Source organism: Rhipicephalus sanguineus, chromosome 5 (assembly GCF_013339695.2).
Source record: "Rhipicephalus sanguineus isolate Rsan-2018 chromosome 5, BIME_Rsan_1.4, whole genome shotgun sequence".
NCBI classification, from domain to species: domain Eukaryota; kingdom Metazoa; phylum Arthropoda; class Arachnida; order Ixodida; family Ixodidae; genus Rhipicephalus; species Rhipicephalus sanguineus.
The window spans coordinates 199,916,952-199,936,750 of NC_051180.1; the positions used below are offsets into that span (position 1 = coordinate 199,916,952).

Below are 19,799 nucleotides of genomic sequence, written 5' to 3' on the forward strand. Positions count from 1 at the left end.
TATTTTGAGGCCTATTCTAAGCTTGTTAAGAGGGCCACCATGTGTCTCGAGGGGGCGCTAGCGAAATCGTACCCTCTCAGCATGCAGGATAGTTTCATGAATCAGATTAAGTGGCTGCATTAGGCTGGCTATCCTAACTCTGTTGTATCCGTTTCCGAAGCAGGCAGCCTATGGTCACAAGACCAATGGCTGCACGTCATGGTCACGAGGCAGCTCACAGCCTCAAGAACATAAGGCTAGCAGGTACAATGTGCATGTAGCCAAATGCCACGCAAGTTGGCTGGCCTGTGTCCACGCATTTCTCGACCACCAATGGCGTGGGAAACAATACGCTGGATCGTATGTAGCTAGCTCGGTTGGCGTGGTGTATGATATCCCACTCAGTTGTGGTCGTGTTTACATCGGCCAAAGTAGTCGGGGCCGCATCGTTGGGGAGTCTATGCGAAGCAATTCGTCGGCACATTTTGTCCACACATTGTACTAGTTCCTGCTCGTGTAGGGTTTCCAAGGTTTCCGTTTTTGCCTCAGATAATGGACGCTTACTGCATAAGAAAGAAATGCGAGTTGTGTATGAGCTGTGGTTTTAAAGCAAGTCTGAATTTGGATTTCGTTGTTCCCTGCTGGATTATAGCGTGTGGATGTCGTTACAGTATGCAAAGGACGAGGACACAATTAAGAAACATACAGGACATCAGCTGCGTTTTGTGCACTTCAATACTGTCCAAAAGCTACGAACCAACTAGCCCGCCTGAACGCCTTCCTGCTGGATTAAAAATGGCTTTGCAATGCCTTTGTGTTTAAAATCGAGAGTTCGACGGAAACCCGTCTGGTCGGGAAGAAACATGATGAAGGGAACGAAGTACACCGACCAAATAAAAGCTTAGAAGAAACGACGTTTCAGCTTCCATACGGAAGCCTTGTTCACAATGAGGACAAACAACTATTAATGTTTCCTATAGAGGTTTCAGCACGTGACGCAAGCACCGCCCGTAGGACGAAGGAAGGTTTCCATCATTTCGATTCAGTGTCTGTCTTGTAGATTGTATCTAGAGCAATTCGAGATACAGGCATGACTACCAGTTTCTTTCTTTCCTTATGATACCCATGTTTGTCCAGTCAATGGTGCGATCAGTCATAGCTGCATGTTCGGTCAGTGCATTAGATGCCACTTTCTTCTTTTTGACATCGTTCTGATACTGGCGCATGCGCTGTCTGAAGTTGCCGGTTTCCCCAATATAAACACTTTCTTTTATAAACATTTTATTAAGAAGGCAATTAAGTTCATCATGCATAACCAGCAGGAAAACAGTCAAGCCATTGATAATACAGCGTCAACACGCCAGCGCGCAGCGATTCCGTACATTCAAGGTGTAAGCGAAGCCCTAGCTCGCGTGTTTAGAAAACGTGGTGTCCAGATCGCGCATGTGCCAGCAAGCAAGCTTAAGGGTGACTTGCTAAATTTGAAGGATCCTCTCCCTCGGCAACGTTTTCCTGGTGTGGTCTACAAGATCCCATGCGCCGACTGCGAATCGGTGTGCATTGGCCAAAGCGGAAATTTCTACAGGCGTCTGAAGCAGCACAAGAATGACGTCGCCAAGGGCCACACGGTGACGAATGCACTTGCAGAGCATTCCCAGAAGACGGGCCACGAGATAAGCTGGGACAACGCGCGCATCATGGCCACGGAGAAGAATTGGACGACGAGGCTCAATCTCGAATCACTAATAATTCAAACAACAAGCGACACAATCAATAGATCATCTGGCACACTAAACCCCGTGTACTCCCGGACTTTGCGTCATGCGCTCAATGCTACTTAAGAACCTGCTGTCCTGCCATCATTCCATTGTGAACAAGGGATCCGTACGGAACCCAAAACGTCTTTTTGTTTTTTGACATTGGTCAGTGACCTGCTTTTCAACCATTAAATGTACTTGAGTCGAAACAAGTTACCGCTGGAGTGAAATAAGATGTGTCAGGGTTGACAGTTATTTTTAACAGCCAATAAGCATTGCAAAGAAAAAAAAATCGTAAGCAATTCCACTCTGTGATGACGAGCGAAGCTGTGTAGCGCAGATTCAGTTATTTCATTTATTCACTCATATACATTGATTTAAAAATTTTCAAATTTAGACCAACTTTGCCACAATTTCTGAGGGTCAGAAGTGTAGCATGCAGGTTATTTATTTATTTGCACATTTGTTTGTACGTTAATTTATTTTATTCATCCATTAATTTAATTATTTCTGCTCCCTTATTTATTTGTTAATTCAGTTATTTGTTTACTTACTCTTTTTAAGTGGAGCTCAGCCAATGCCTGCTAGGGGTTTTCTGTTGAGTAGCTTAGAAATGTTCACATCACTTGTTACTCGCAGGGTTGCAGTCACGTCAGCCAGTTCGCCAACTTGGTCACAATTCTAAAATGTGGAGCTGAAGGCCACTCAGGATGACGATCGTTTTCCGTTCACTTGTGTGCGGAGTTACGAACGGCCGAGTTACTTTAAACACAGCTTCGCTGTACAAATGTACGAAAGTGGCATTCAGCTGTTACGCATGGCCGGTTCCAGCAACATTTCCCTCATACATTGCCCATGCTTTTGTTTGTTTCAGGCCCACCTCAATTACAGAAGTTAAGTATGGGGTCCAGCATACAAAATGCACATGATGGCAGTTTACTACCCTTCTTTTCTGTTCATTGCCTTAGCAGTATTATGTTCAATGGGGTCCGACACCATTTTTCGGAGGTGAGTTTACTCTGCCATACAAATCTCCTGTATACAGAGACGGCTCTGAGCAAGTGTGAAGCTATGTAAATTCTGATATTTTATTTTGATATTAAAGTAAATTTTCCCATGGCACATCTACCGACATCGACACTGGCTCGACGTCAGGCTACAGTACTAGTTCTGGTGACTTCACGCAGCAGCCTGGCTAGTTGTGATGATGTCAGGCGCCATAACTTCTAAAATGGCCGCTTGTGCGTCACCAACGGAGCTACGGTACGAAGCGGCCGTGGAAACGTCACGATATCTTGCGCGAGCACGGGAAGAGAAGCTCACACCGTGTTGTGATGTCAGGGTACAGTAGGAACCGAAACTAGCTTTTAAAAACATACTGCAATTACTTTTTCGGGGTGCACTCACACTTAGCAGTACATTTTCTAAGTTCTTGAGGGCCTGGCCTTGCATTTGATGCAAGAAAACGACAACAGAAAAATTTCGAGTCGGTACCCCTTTAAGATGGCTTTAAAAGATTACAAGGTTACTTCAAAAATGCTAATCACAGCCTTTCCCCTATCCAGCACCATAATTAACCTTTCTAGTGCCAGCATCCGAGAAGCAGGCAACCTTAAGTTAAATCTTCCTTACTGTAGCAATGTATCAGGAAAACTATTAGTACTAGAATTCTTCAGTGCTATAACACAGAACACTAAGCTTGTGAAATAAAAGTAACAACTAGAACCTGGCATGTTCTTGCCCCATCAAATGTAAAACCTCTTCCTTTGAAAGCACCTAATCTTGTAAATTATTAAATAACAACTTCTGACCAAACTGTAACAGCAGCTGGCCAATGCACTTGCGTAATGCATCGAAGTACCTGTGCCTTGACGGGGATCTGCTCATGTCCGACCCACTCCTGCTCGTAGATCTCGCTCAGCGTGTCCATGAGGGCCTTGCTGGCTAGCTGCAAGCTCTTGATGCACAACACATAGTTCTTGAACTCTTTCTGCAGTTTGGCTGCTGCCGTCTGAAAGAGCAACACCACTCCATTCTCTAGCATAAGGAAAGGTAGGGCTAATATTAAGTCCATGCAGATGGTTCAAATAGCACTCCAGATACCTTGTGGTGCGTTCCAAGGAAATGTTTCATTTCAAAGAAAATCACATTTTTGTGGTCCGCATACCGTTACCGCAATTCAAACCACCCGCCTCCGAGAACGACTTTCTGATGTAGCACACTGCCTGACAGCTGGAGCTGCAGTGCAGCAGAGGAAGCACAGCCCATCCTGGCAAAAGCGCAATTTGCATCTTTCTCTCGAGTTGTTTTTTTCCATCAGGATGAAATGCCAAAGTAGATTTTTATTCCGGTTTGTAATGTAATGTAATGAAATGCTTTTTTTTTTGTCACGGGTAGTTTGAGCATTTGCGAATAATTGTACTGAGCTCTACTGCACCGTCCGCCTATTGTTCCTCAATATCCCACAGATGGCGCAAAGTTGTGTCCTATATTTACCTTAATTTCTCTATTGCTAAAGTGCTGCTGTGCATAATATTGACGTTTTAGACATTGCCAAGCATTGACTCTAACATAAAATGCCATTTGCCTTTAGTGTGCCCTTACGCCCAGTGCACAACAACAATGACCACGCTGTTCAGTCTTTGAGGAAGTCTGCATGTGCCTCTCACATGTGCGACCTTTGTAGGACACCAGGAAGCGTCTCTCCTGGCCCATCCACTAAACTGGCTCTTCCTCAGTACTTTTCTTCTGCTGTCAGACAACTTCCGAATTTGTCTGCTCACTAGTTTGACATTGACTGAATATTATTTAACTCACTCATTTCATCATTTATTATCACATTGAAGGCGAGGAGTGCTGGCCATACATTCACTGGTTGCTGCTGTGGGAAACGGTATGGATGTGTCTAAGGGCGATGTTCGTTCTAGGCCAAAGAACGGAAGAAAATGAGAATAACTGGCAGTGTCACGGCGAAAAGAATTATGCGCAAGTGCGACATCTGCCGTGTAGACCGGTGATATTGTTGCATGCATGTCGCACGCTTGGAGTCTTGTCACCCCCCCAGTGACATAGACATTATGGGGTCTCGAAAGAGCCACTCTCAAACAGGCAGACGACACTCACTGTCCACCGGAGGTTGAGTGACGTAGACTGGACACATCCAATCAGAACGGTTGCCGGTGCTATGTACGTGAGTGTCTGCAGGATCTTGTCTTGCGGGGCACAAACCCGTGTTGCATTGCGGCTAGGGGAGGGGGAGAGCGCTGGTACAGCCTGGGTGGGGGCAAGTGCCCCTTTTGCACCCCCCCTGCCGATACCCATGGCTAGGTGTAATGGAACTGCAACGCCATGCCAGTGGCGGCCAGCCAGCCGGAGAAAAAGACGATGAGTGCCGGTAGCTCGTGGCGCAAGGCCATTAGAACGCTAGGGGCACTTTGGCTGGCTGGACACCACGGTCAACGCTAATCTTCGGCCTCTTGCTTCCTTACTGGGCCGTCCACTTTTGACTCTCAATAAATAAGTGACGACGGCACGTCTACGTTGGACGCCGTGAAGTCACAACATTTGGTGACCTTGGACGCAAGGACAAGCGACCGGCGCTGAACGTCTGCCACCGTGCTCTGCAGCCATGTTCCAGCCAGCTCAAGCCTGGCAGCCACACTTCGATCCACCAATCCAGACCTCCCGCATCGAAGCTTGGTTCGACGAGTTCGAGGCGGCTTTGGAGCTCAACAACATCTGGCTCAAAGAATTCCTGTTCGAGGTCCCCGAGCACCATCTACCACGTGAGCTCAAACGCTGCCTCACCTACTTCTCGTGGAGCCCCCACACTTACGATAAACTTCTAAGATGCCATGCTGAATTTTTACAGCGTGGAGTGCTGCACTCGATGACAGATGAACCGCACAGCACGTGACCATTCACCATCTGCCTTGACACCTGCGGCACCACAGCCAGTCAGAACTGTTTCCCTGCCTACAACAACCGGCTACCCAGGTAACGGAGACCACCCTCCCGCGTCAATCGACCCACTGACCGAGAGGCCCACAACCCTGGAGTCCACGGCTCCTGCCTCTCACAAGCCAGTTCTGCCATTAGAGCTACTGCCACCTCTCTCCGTCACGAATCCAACGCGACTACTGCACTGCAAACCACCAGATTCGCTGCAGAATCCTGTTCTGCTGCACTGGCTGCCCTGGGCGATTCGGCAATCACAGACGAGCCAATTAATCCACCTGGTCAGTATTCGCCTTTTCCATAACCAGCCCATGACACCATTGTTACCACGGGCCCAGCACATGACTGCCAAGCCTCCCACTAGGACGGCAACGACCGCACTAGGCAGCAACGACTAGGACGGCGCGTCTACATCAGATGCAGTCACGTCGCAACAGAACAATGCTACGTGGAATGGAAGCGGGAGGTTGAAAACTAGTTCAGTTGCGCCTCTGCAATCTGTAGCAATTCGCATGTTCAGGGGTGCAACAGCTGAAATAGGATTTGGAGCAATTTTTGGAGCAGGTTACGAAAAAAACACCTGATTTTTTTTAGCACGAAATCCCAAATTTGATGCAGTATAACAAAGAAGGCCTACTTTTAGAAAAGAAAAGAAAAATACGTACAAACCATTCAACATCAGCTAACTCGTGCACAGTGCCCGTGAACACTGCTATTTCAATAAAAGCAGTGTGTTGAGCCACCCCACAGTGCAAACAATCACTAAATCCACATTAGCATTTGCAGGGCCTGTCAAATGATTCGACAGGCACTGCAAATGCTAATGTGGACCTGCGAACCTGGCAACCTCGAAATTCGGGAGTTTCGTAAAGCAGGAGCAAGTGGGGGTGGCGAAAAAATCAAACTGGCATACGTTTTTGTCTATTTGTTTCTCAAGGCCGCAGAAACGCCATACACAGCAGCTCCAAATGATTGCCAATAATTTTGTAGACGTCAGAGGTCATACTAGGACTCCTAATTACACGATGCGTCTATGTATGTTCAACCGCGGGTAAAAGCGCACGAGTGCCGGTGACGAACGCGGCTGAAGCAGACATCAAACAAGCCAGCCCATCTCCCTCGCTCAGAGGGCACATGCGATAACACCACTCCGCTCGGGAGGCCTGCTGTCGAAGCAGAGAGGAAACGTCCCGCCCGTCTTGAACGAGCATGGAAAGACGCGAGGGAGGGGTGGGTGGGGAGGCTGTTGCTCGAGCAGCAACTTTGAACTTTGATTCTAAGGGCACGATCGCTATCTTGGGAGCCATCGGCGGGCGGCTCGTATATCCTGCTACGTGCTGCGCTCTCAATGCGACGACACTGTGCACAAAGAGCATCTTTCCCTGGAGCGGCCGTGTTCTCTTACACCAACGTTTTGTAGAGTTACGCGAGATCGAATACAAAAGAGTTTGCTGCCAGCCTCACTTCGTATAACATTACAATTTGTTGGTGTCGCATACTATATTGCTTCGTCCTAGCGGTGAAACTGACTTTTTTCTTTTCTTTCGCTGGGGGGTGGGGCTAGGGTCTGCGCGTCTGTGTTGGATGATGATGATGCCCACACTGCAGATGAGCAATGCGGCCTCCATTTCTCACTAAAATTTGCGCAACTGAGAAAAGTTTAAAGCTGGTCGGGCATTGTGGCACAGCGTGGCGCAATTTCAACAAATTTTACGGCTTTGGCTCAGCTTGGCACAATAGTATGGAATTGTATCAAATTGGCGCAATTGGCGCAGCTGTTGCATCACTGCATGTTTAAAGTCTAGTAATAAATTACACACATCATGCACAGAGCTTAAATTGGTCTGCAAATCATTCTTAGGACTTGCTTCATCGGCTGAGTAAGTTTGTACAAGGGGAAGTCGGAAAGTAAAGGGACTTTTGTCATTTCTCGCACTAGCGTTTGGTGACACTGCTAGTATCCAGTGTTGAATTAGTGTAGTCTGCAACTAGTTTGCCCTTCATAAGTTTTATCAGGATCCAAGGATCAGCATGCATAAAGTGTAAAAAATGGCACCAGTTCTCATTTGGCTCTGCAGTGTCGCAGAAGTGCTTGTAGTAAACCAGTGTTTGATAGGTCGGCAATATTGCATCGGCACAGAGATCAGCACACAGGAGAAATAATGGAAGCTTTTTACATGTCTTTGGAAGGTGACAAGTGCATCAGTCAACATTCGTTAGCATTATCACAGGCAGAAGCAGAATACCTAAGGCATGGTTTGTGCATTGTTCATGATTAGTTAGCCACTTATTTGGTTTTTTGCCTATTTTTGTTACCTTGTACAAGTGAAATGGTTTTATGTTATCGTGCTTTCTCAGGTGCAATTGATTGATTTGATAGAAATAAAATTTTAGTTTATTTATTTATTCAAACCCTCAGGACCAAAGGCATTAAAGAGGGGAGTGGTTACAAATAAGAAAACAAACGACAGGAGAACAAAAAGCAGATAGAACATTACAGTAAAAGGCATGTAGTTATACAGTTTTAGCTAAATTAACAAAGACAGCTAACGTTTTCACAGACAAGTGATAAACAATAATAAATAGTGCGCTAAGCTTGCGAAATATGTAGAAAAAAGAAACAAATCAAGTCCTCGGTGGCTAACAAGCACTCATGTTGCAAAAGCAAAAAAAAAATGAGAATTAGTTTATACAATATTAGTTAAAGCGGCTTTAAACAAGTGATTATCATGAATTGATATGATGGCATCGGGAAGGTGGTTCCATTCAATGGATGATCGAATAATAAATGACTGAAAGAAGCTTTTTGTGTGACACGTTTCAAGGCCAACCTTGTGACGATGCTCGATTCGAGGCGATATGTATTGTGGCTGTGAAATGAGTTCCTTACGGAGAGTTGGATGGTGGAATAGTTTGTGAAAAAGGACCAGACGCGTGACTTTACGACGGGAAGACAGTGATGTGAGTGAAAGATTGTTTTTCATAGCAGATACACTTGCAGTTCGATTGTAGTTGCATAAGATGAAGCGAGCTGAATTATTTTGCACGAGTTCTAATGAAGATATCAATTTGTCAGTAGTAGTATCCCAAATAGCGCATGCATATTCTAATTTAGTTGCGAGTCAGTGCCCGTGTTTGTCGTTCTTTGCTAGTCCTCGTCTGTCGCACTGTTTCTTTTGTTCAAGATGGAAGCACACAAACTCATCCAACTATCTGTGTAAGATGGAAACAGGCGAATCACAGTGGACGAAATCGCCAATACTTTACATATCTGTGATGGTTCAGTGTATTCCATCTTACACAACAGGCTAAATTTTCGGAAAGTGTGCGCAAGGTGGGTGCCAAAAGCATTGTCAGTGCAGCGTAAGAACTAAAGCAGCATGGAGAGTTCGACAACCAAAGGTTGGACATTTCTTGTAAGCATTTGGCCCATTATTGTTGCGAGGGAGATGCATTTTTGCAGCAAACTGTTACTGTAGAGGAAGTGTGGGTACATCATCCCAAACCGGAAAGTAAGGCTGCGAGCATGGTTTAGAAAGACTCCTCATCACCAGAAGGTGAGAAATTTAAATGTTTACTATCAAGTGGTAAGATTCTGCTAACACTATTCTGGGCCATGGAAGGTGTGGCAGCCGTTCGTTTCACCCTGCAATCAGACCCAAACGTAGCGGAGAAGTGCAAAAAGGTGTCGTTCTGCAGGAACGCAATGCTCGGCCACATTCTGCCGAATGGACAGCCGAAACAACAAAGGAGTTGGGATTCGAATTGCTGGAACACCCGCCATACAGTCCAGACCTGGCTTCAAGCGATTTTCATACGTTTGGACCATTGAAAGAAGTGCAGGGGAAGAAGATTTGCAAGCGATGCAAAAGTCCTTGATGCATGTAAAATTGGTTACCAGTGCAACCAAAAAACTTTTTTCGCCGAAATCGAAAAAGTTATGAAACGCTCGGTGAAGTGCGCTGAAGTGCAGGGAGGTTATGTAGGAAAACAATACTGGTGTCACACGGTGCACTGCTGATCACGATTAAGCCCGCTTGGGATCACATTTCCAAACAGTGATTGGCTCCCTTCTGCAGCTTGCGTAAACGAGCCAATCACAATCAAGAAATCTGGTCCGGATCATGCCCGATCCCAATCAAAGGTGACCGTGTGACATCGGTACAATGTATGTTTCTGTTTTCTATCATTGGTATAAATGCAGCTTTTCACAAAAGTTGCCTTACTTTTCAAATTCCCCTGATACAAAATTGTGAAAACTCTTTCAGGGTCCTCTTAATACAAGCAGGAATAAGAGGGGACCCACCCTGCAGAACTCCTGATGAAACAGAGTTGAAACGTACATGTTGTGAACGCTATGAAGGAGAGTCTGATATCCAACCAGTCAAGGATGCATTTTTTAGTATAGCTTGTGCACAAGTTTAGTGTGTGAGAAAGCATCAAAAGCCTCAGCAAGTATATAAAAATAGCGCCAACCTGGTCACCTATGTCTTAGGAGCTGCCGAAGTCATGAACGAATTCTGTCAGTTGTGTTCGAGGGCTGAGCCCCGTCTAAAACCATGCTGAAAAGTACTTAAAATTTCATCAGTTTAAAGAAAGTCCATATCATTCTCTTCTCCTGTTTGCACACGCATCCTCTTTCACAATGAACCCTTACCAACTATGTCAACACTCTGCCATTACAGCATTGTATTTACAACAGAGTATGCAGTCATAAATGTGAAAAGTAGAAACAACGAAAATACAGTTAGCACAGGCCTGGCATCAAACAAATGCTGTGTCGTGGTAGTATATTAAAAAAATGCTGATGTGCCGAGACGTGTTTTCCAACATATGGCAGTGTACGATAAAATGCTGCACCAAGGTAGATGTTGTCCCAATCTCGCTGAAGGAACACTACAGCTTATAGGAAAAGTTGACAACAAAACTTAAATGAAATTAAGAAGTGAAGCTCCCCTAAACCAGAGCTCTATTGTAAAGAATGAAAAAAAAACTAAAGTAACGAAAGATGTTCTCACCTGCTGCCTTGTGAAGTTGTATAAGTACACCTCAAACACTTCATCCTTAGTCTTGTCTGCTCGCCCAAGGTTTTGCAATATCTGCACAGAAGAGGTCATGAAAACCAAGTGGAACAGCAGTGAAAGCATCACGTGCAGTGCACAGTGTGCTATGCCCGGAATATTTATCAAGTAAGTACAGCATGTATGCTAAACGGTCAGTGTAAAATTGTAGCATAAAAATGCTTTGAGAACGACCACTGACTTCCATCTACGAATTTATTCGCTATGACCACTCAAGCCATGAGTGTGATGCATGGGGTGGTTAATAGTGTGCCCAAGTGCAGTGACTTAGCCTTTTGCTATGGAAGACCAGGGTGTGATATGAAAACAGTAGGCACGTATGCAGCCATTAGAAGCAAGTCGAGCAAACAAATGCTCGACTTGCTTCTAAAACAAACTCTAAGACAAGATAGGTTTCAAAAGCCGAGACTGAAGGGTTTTTGCAGACCAGCATCCCGAGTAGAAATTTTCCTCCTATAACATTTTTTAGAGAACACATTGAAAAAACATGAACAACAATCCACATTAATGCCATTGATCGGGCATCTCTTGCACTTGCTAGGTAACCTCACTGCTAGGTAAGTTGGGAAAGTTGGTGCATATTCATATTTAAAGAAAAGTGGCCACCCACAGCTCTGCCTCACAACTGAAAGTTTATTCAGAGCAACAAGATATTAAAAGGAAAAAACCACGCATGACAGGTGAGGGATGACGTGATTAAGTGACATGCTCATCAATAAAAGTAAACTCTTTTTTGTGCAATGTCACCGAGGTCTGGCTTACGCGTGTGTGGTTCTCTTCTTTGTCTTCGTTTTCCTGTGCGCCGCTTTTCTTTAAATACACATATCAACAAATGAACTTTTATTACAGAAAACGAATATATATCTAAACAGCAAAGAAAACGCGTTCAACACAAAGAAAACGTTCATGCTCAGTCATTCATGCTCTGATTATGTTCGCGTCTTTCAAAGCTTTGGCTTCTCTTCATTAATCGCATCTCCTACGAGGTGCGATCCATCAGGTACTAATACATTAATTGACCCCATTTTTTCCAGTTTGACGAGTGCCTCTGCGGCTGTAATAGACTATCAATTTAGTGACCATTATCCTGTTTTTCTCAGAATAGGATCTGCTCATTTGTCCCGTTCCACAAGCCATAAACAACTGACGAAATCGGTGTTTAACACAGAAACATTTGTTTCCTTAGTTAGCAAATTAGTTTGGACTGATGTCACACAAAGTGAATCTCCTGAGCAAGCCTACGACTTATTTTTGTAATAACGTTATCAGTCAGCCCGGCAGGAATAGAATGCTTTTATTCAGCGCCGATGCACATATATATACCGACATGTGACGTCACATAAATTGCATAGAGATTGTCAGCCAGATATACACGTGACGCGACATGCTGCGCTATCACAACTTCTTCCCGCTCAATTCAACAACAAATTTTAGGTCACAGCTAGTAACCTTAAGTAACAAGTTACTTTAACACATAACAATTATCAAACAAGCAATCACTTTTCAAGTTCTCATGTCAAAACCAATCCGGTGGCTTGCGCGCACGAACACTTCGACGTAGCAGTGGGGGTTCTGGCGATTCGGATGCCGCCGGCGGTGCGGAAGACTCGGCCAAGTCCTTCGGTACCGTCTGCTGGGCGTGTTTTGATGGTGGTACTTCGTCGCGCTCAAGGGCATCATCGATATTGGGTTCCGCCGGAGTTTCAGGCAAACAGGGACCATCCTGGTCGGTCTGCTGCTGCAATGGTGTCGAAGTGGGGTCCGGCGGCACCTCCCCTGTAGGGGTTTGTTTTGCACGCACTTCGAAGGGCGGTGGCGTTTCAGCAGGGTCCGCATGTCGAGGGCGCAGATGGTCGGCGTGTGTGAAGCGTTGTACATCGCGCACTTTCACCATGAAGGAAAGAAGTGTTAATTTCAAGGGCTCGTTTTCTTTGTTATACACAATATTAATGAGAATTAACAGACAATAATGCCAAGGAAAGCACTTTCACCATGTATGTCACCGCACTGACACCCTGGATCACCACACCTTCTTCCCAGGAGACACTTTTACCACGCACAGTTTTCACCAAAACACGGTCTCCCACAACAAACACACGCTCCTGCCCCCAAAACAAATCACGTTGCTCTTTTAATTTTTCTTGTTTGCTCTGCATGCTTTTTGCGAAATACAGTTTGAGCAGTGAAACTTTCACTCATGGCTGGCGTTTCAAAAAAGTTCAGCGGGCGATTTGCCTGTCACACTGCTTGGTGTGTTCCGGTAGGCCATGAGAAAGCTATCAATACTTTCTTGCACTGTCGGCTGCTTAGCCGAGGCCTTATTCTCAAGCACCTGCTTCAGCAAGCCCTTTTTTACGGTTCGTTCAGCAGCACCATTGGATGCCGTGTGATAAGGCGGAATACGAACGTGTTTCAAGCCATTGGTACCCAGAAAATCAGCAAACTCAGCTGAGGTGAACTATAGCCCGTTGTCAGTCACGAGGACTTCTGGCGAGCCGTAAGTGGCAAAGGCACCCCGAAGTTTTTCCAGGGTTTTTAAAGCTGACGTTGACGACATAGGCCACAGTTCAATCCATTTTGAGAATGAGTCGACCAATATCAGAAACATGTTCGCGTCTTTCTGAGCAAAATCTACATGCACACGTGACCAACACTGCACCGGGTACTGCCACGGCTGAAGCGGAACAGGCCGGGCAGCTGGCTGTACTGCTTGACAAATCTGGCACCTCTGCACGTACTGTTCAATGGCCAAATCGACGCCTGGCCACCATACGAAACTTCTAGCCAGTATTTTCATGCGGCTTGTGCCAGGGTGCTCCTCATGTAGCATGTTTAGCACATGCTCCCTCAGCTGTTCCGGGATTACGACTCTTGCGCCCCACGTCACACACCCCTGTTCCAGTGATATCTCATCGTGGCAAACATAGTACGATTTCAACTCGTCTGCATGCTTCGCCTTGAGAACCTTGCAATCTCGTCCGCGGTCAGCGGGAGGCACTGAAAGATTGATAAGCACTCTGGTGCCTCATCCTTAGCAAGTCCTGGTTGGGGCAACCTAGACAAGGCGTCTGCTACTTCTAGATTTTTGCCCTTTCTAAATTTCAGGCGGTACCTGTAAGCTGCAAGCGTTAGGGCCCAGCGTTGCATGCGTGCGGCAGCTACCGTTGGAATATGCTTATCGTGCCCTAGTACCCCTAGTAGTGGCTGATGATCTGTGTATATGGTAAATTTTTGGCCATAAAGGTACCAGTGAAACTTCTTTAAGCCATAGCTTATGGCCAAAGCTTCACGTTCGCACTGCGCGTACTTTTTTTCTGCTTCCGTTAGTGTACGCGACGCGAAGGCGATTGGCTTTTCATCATCCTTGGCTGTCTTGTGAAAAATCACAGTACCTAAGCCGTAGGACGACGCATCGCAAAGCATTGCGAGCGGTTTCGTGACGTCATAGAATGTCAGCACCTTGCTGCTTGTCAGCAAGTGTTTTGTAGCTCTAAACGCGTCGCTACATTCTTTTTCCCACATCCATTTTTTTTTTTCCTTTTTCAGTAGCCGATAGAGAGGCTCCGCAACCGTCGAGGCATTCTTAAGAAACCTGGAATAAAAATTCCACATGCCCAAATACGCCTTAAGCTCCGTAACTGCAGTGGGCTCAGTTGCTTCTAAGATTGCCCTCTTTTTGGCATCTGTAGGGTAGATGCCTTGTTCAGTGACCGTGTGACCCAAATATGTAACCGATTTTTGAAAGAACCGACATTTATCCGTGTTGAGTGTTATGTTGTATTCGCTCAATCTCTGCAAGACACGTTCTAGTGTTTGCTGGCAATCATCAATGTCAGATCCTGTCACGATCACGTCGTCAATATAACATCCAACGTGTGGGATGCCGTGAAGCACCTCATCCATCATAGCCTGAAAGATTGCGGCCGCACTAGCCACCCCGTAAGGAAGGCGCTGAAACTCAAACAGCCCCAGACTGGTGTTTACTGTCAACAATGGTCGCGACTCCGGAGTAAGTGGGAGCTGTTGATACGCAGAGGACAGGTCTAGTACACTAAACACCCTTCTGCCTGCTAAGGACGTGTACAAGTCCTCTGGTCTCGGAAGTGGATCCGTCTTCAGAGAGGAGTTTACTGTTGTTGTGTAGTCCCCACATAACCGGACACTGCCATTTTCCTTTACAACAGTGACTAGTGGTGTAGCCCAGTCACTGCGCATTACCGGGCGCAGCATGCCTGTTTCCACATGTTCCCGCAGCTGCTGCTCAACTTTTTCCTGCAGTGCAAATGGGACTGGCCTAGCGCGGCAGAACACCGGCGTGGTGCCCGGGTTTAAGACTATCTGTGCTTGAAACTTTTGTATTGTTCCCAATTTTGTTGAGAACACGGTAGGGTACTTTTGTTTTAGACGCGCAACTCTGTCTTTGACCACAATCTGGCCAATCTCCAGCCAGTCAAGTTTTAGACGTTCTAGCCAATTTCTCCCGATCAGAACGGGTAAATTGCTGCCGTTGTCCTTAACAACAATCATGGGTAACGTCATGCTCTGATCTTTGTACTTCACAACCACGTCACACTGCCCTTTCAGCTGTATTTGCTCCCCGGTATACGTGCCAAGTGACATTTTGCACAGTTCACATTTCACGTGTGAAAACTGAGATTGGTAAACTTGCTCCGGAATAATAGTGACTGCCGCTCCTGTGTCAATCTGCATATTCAGTGCGCGCCCTTCAACCTCTATGCTGACTTCATAACAGGACTGGGTTGCATTAACCAAATGGTACAGTTCATGCTCCGAGTCTTCGTCCAAACATTCGAGCGCATACGTGCTGGGATAAGACAGTGCGCGAAATAATTGAGGCTCGCAAAATTGACAAGGCAGGATCCTTGTGCGTAAGCGCTCCTTCGATCCTATTAACAAAAAAAGAACTTGAGTTTTTGTCATCACGTTGGGAATGAATTTTATGTTCTGGAGAGCATGACACAGTGGCGCACGTGTTTGTGGTAAGGGCTTCATACAGGGTGTTTCAGCTAAAAAGCACCAAGTATTAAAATTATTAAACAGTCCTACGCATTTCCAATTAGCGCAGTATTGTTCTGAGCCATATAGAACACGTCAGAATATTTTTTTCCAATCTGCCAAGCACGGTAATTAACGAAGATTGCTTAATGAACTTTTTAAATAGTAACTCTAGAGAAAACTTTTCAATACAAAAGTTGTAGTGCTCGTTCAGAAATGTGAAATTTTTTATTCTATGCTAAGATTACTCCCCTGCTTAATTTTTTTCCGGCCTTTCTTTAAAGCACGCGAATTTTAAAAAATATCACGTGACTGCCGCCTAACGTGCGGCGCTTTTAGTGCCCTCAAATGTAAGTTGAACGAATTATCAAAGGCTGCTCCACGCACGAAGGTCAATTGAGCAGACTACCGGTGACTGTGATGGACGCTAAATGATGATAGGGGCGTACCCTCTAAAGAAAACAAAGTCTACGAAAGAGCGGCCGCCACGTGTGATTGAATCTTTTATCTCGGTCCTTCATCACGCTGTAACCCTCGCCCCTTCTATGCGTTTCTTCATTGGTGTAAAAAAAAAAAATAAAATGCCTACGCTGCATCAAATGCTGCCTACGGTCTCATGTGGCATTGGCTCCGTGGCTGCCGCTTTTTTGTTGAAGAATTTTTTGTTGTTTTTGTTGTTGAAACGGTATGGTCATTTTGTCCTTTAACGTCCATCGCAGTCACCGATAACCTGTTCCATCGATCTGTGTGCCCGAAGCAGCCTTTGATAATTCGTTCAGCTTAAATTTGAGGGCACTAAAAGCGCCGCGCGTTTGTCGGCAGTCACGTGATATTATTTAAAATTCGCGCACTTTAAAGAAAGGCCGGAAAAAAATTAAGCAGGGCAGTTATCTTAACATAGATTGAAAAATTAGATGTTCCTGAACAAGCGCTACAACTTTTGTACTGAAAACTGTTCACTAGAGTTATTATTTAATAAGTTCATTAAGCAATCTTAGTAAATTCCCGAGCTTGGCGGATAGGAAAAAAATATTCTGACGTGTTCTATATGGCTCAGAACAATACTGCACAAATTGTAGACGCGTAGCACCTATGCTTAATTTTTTTAATACTTCGTACTTTTTAGCTGAAATACCCTGTATGTTTTCTTGTTCTGTTATTTTCGGATATATCTTGTCTGATTTTTATCGTTTTTCATAAATAGGCAAGCTCACCCTAGAATAAACCGTTAGTTGAAGTCGGCACTCTGTCCCGTGTCTTCCTTGTGTTTCGTTTTGTTTGTGCTGTTTTTTACCTATGAACTATGCATCACCAACTAGCCTGCCAGCAAATGTTATTGAAGCCTCTTTCTAACTGTTCCTGCTTATGAACTGCGCAGTCTGCGAACTGCGCCACTAGACGAACTGCAGTCCGGTGGAAAAAAAAATTTTGGGGAGGGGCGAAGCATGTAGGGAAGGATGTTTCAGCTCCACTAACGTGAAACCTATGGAGCGGCGAAGCATGCAGTGTGCGTAGGTGTTTCCTACAGCAAAATCACTGCTAACGAGCAATGAGAGACAGAAGAAAGATTAAGACACAGAGACCCACAGTCCGGTTTTAGTTAACATGCACGCTGCCAATGTTTATTGTCCAACTACGCACAAGAAAAATCACCCAGCGGCACTACATTGCAGGTCAAGACCCAGTGCCTATATATATGGGGTGGCCGGTGAAAGGTTGTGCTGCGCGAGCAGTCGGTTTTTTCAATGAAGAAACTCGCTAGCAGACGCTGCCTGCGTCGGCGTTGTCTCTCGCGGGCGAGGGTGCGTCCTCGTTCCTTGCGGGCTGGTAGTTCCCTCAACGTTTATTTATTTATTTATCAAATACTGCGGACACGTAGTCCAAGTAGGGAGGGAAATAAAAATGGCACAACAGTGAACATGTTTGGAAAAAATTTGAAAAGAACAAAGGAAAAAATATTACAGAAATAGAGTCAATATGTTTGGGTAAACGCTATAAAACAAATCAATATTAATGAGGATTATTATGTCGATTCGAGTATACAATTCCATTCGGTTATAGTACGAGGGAAAAAAGAATTTTTAAATATGCATTCGTTCTCGCGCAGTAAGGTGTTAAAGGAGCACTGACACAAAATTTCAAAGGCGAGATAATGAGTGAAATAGATGTATGCGGAGCCGTACACAACGTCTACGAAATATCAAGGGCCAATATAGCCAGGAACATATTTAAAATAAATTTTAAAGTGCATGCCGCGCGACTGAGCAAGATGCGAGCGCTTCGCGACGCCGACATCAACGTGGCGGATGTGTAAACAAACCTATGTCACGAATTTGTGTTGGCTGGTGGCTGGTTGTGCCCTTGCGCTTGTGCCGTGCTACCTGCCATTTCTTCCTCCGTGCCTGCGGCTTTGCGTGTGCTAGTTGTGTTCTCTTCCGCTGTTCGCTCGTCGTGCTGGTTGGCAGATGTTATGGCCCGCCCACGCTAGCGGCAAGCCTGCCGCAACGGCGTGGTGCTGCAGAACGTCGGCCGTCGCCGCACGCGCGAGAGCTGTCCAACTTGCATGGCAAGCTTTGCCGACAAGGCATTCGCGCCTCCGAAAAACATGGCAGCACTGCCAAAAGCGGTTGTCGTCCACTTCGAATCTATCAAGTGGCCGCCGTGCGCTCTGTAACGTGTAAGTTCCGAACTGATGCTTCCATTTGCTTTAGATTCATGTCCTTAAGCTTCGACAGCAATGTATTCGTCCTAATTCGGCGCAGTTTTTGAGAGCCATAGTCAAATAATCGATGCTGTAAGCTTAGCGAGTCGAGATGGGCGCTTCCAAATGCTCGGAGGACATAGATTAGGCGTTTGTTAGTTGTTCCTAATCCTCCATAGCTGGCGCCACTTGACCTGGTTTGGCGCCCACGATGAATGGATGGATGGATGGACGGATGGATGGATGGATGGATGGATAAGGCTGTACCCTTTAGATCGGGCGGCGGCTCACGCCCCCTAGCTGTAATACAGTTAAATACTAGCACTATGTATGTACTAGCACTTCCTCCGTAGGTGAAGGAATTTTCACTCGCGCCTTGATTGTAGCCGTGCGAGCATCCACGCTCGCGCGCCGCCTACGTCACAATTTTGCGTGTTCACGTGGCCAGCTGTGTTTTCCCGGCCTCCGGAGGATGCTGCCTAGCTCGGTGCTCTTAGAAACTGAAACTGCGACTGGGCGCTCTAAAAACGTCTCTAAATAAATAACCGTCCCGACGTGGGAGCGGCCCGCTACGTGCTAGTTCACGCCCCAACGGACCTAAATAAAAGTTTTTCCATACCATACCATACTCGCGCAAACGAGGTTTGCAGCCGTGATAAGTGGATCATAATGTCACGTGGTCGTGACGTCGACGAAGACAGCAGTCAGCGTTTGCAGGATGAAACTGTTTATTTGGCCGAAGTTGTGGCCGGAAAATGAGAACTCGAACTACAGCAATACACGCTGTACAAAGATAGCGGCGAACAGGGCGTCGTCCGTCGATCAACTGACTAGCGGTGAAGCGCGTCGGCATTTAAACATGTGCCGTCGAATATTCCAGCGTTATCGCTGGCTGTCGTGCACATTCTCTACAATGATCGCGAAGGTTCTCGAACAACGAGGCGTGGTTCGCGCTGAGTGTTGCTGACAGTCTTTGTGGCCGAAAACCGAATACAGCAAAAGTGATAAAGAAACGCACGTGGCAATGCCCCCCTCTGAAAAAGCATCGTCCCGATGCTTAAAACAGAACAGGCCAATGCATGCAACAATAAATAACGAGAATAAAGCAACAAAGTACAATAAACAATAAGCACAAGAAAGAAAGCACAATAATAAAGCAAAATGACAGTCCTCAGATTCGCTAACGTGCGTAATATGGTTTGAGGCGCACGACATGGACGACTTCAGGTCGTGCACGGCGCCGCTGAGAGTTCGTAATGCCATCAGGGACAACCTCGTAGTCGAGTGCGCCGAGGCGTCGAAGTACCC

The 19,799-nt window shown here is 45.9% G+C and overlaps 1 protein-coding gene across 3 annotated transcripts in view; it reads right to left on the bottom strand.

Annotated features, from left to right (window-relative positions):
* LOC119394569 (amphiphysin) overlaps positions 1-19,799 on the bottom strand; it is a 669,247-nt gene that overhangs the window by 582,795 nt on the left and 66,653 nt on the right. For 2 of the 3 annotated variants that reach the window (XM_049415833.1, XM_049415834.1), the window contains exons 2-3: positions 10,712-10,792; positions 3,598-3,747 (exon numbers count right to left, since the gene is read on the bottom strand). The exons of the other annotated variant lie outside the window; for it this stretch is intronic. In XM_049415833.1, coding sequence (XP_049271790.1) covers positions 3,598-3,747; positions 10,712-10,792 — 231 coding nt within the window. The remainder of the gene's footprint in view (positions 1-3,597; positions 3,748-10,711; positions 10,793-19,799) is intronic. 3 annotated transcript variants of the gene reach the window in all.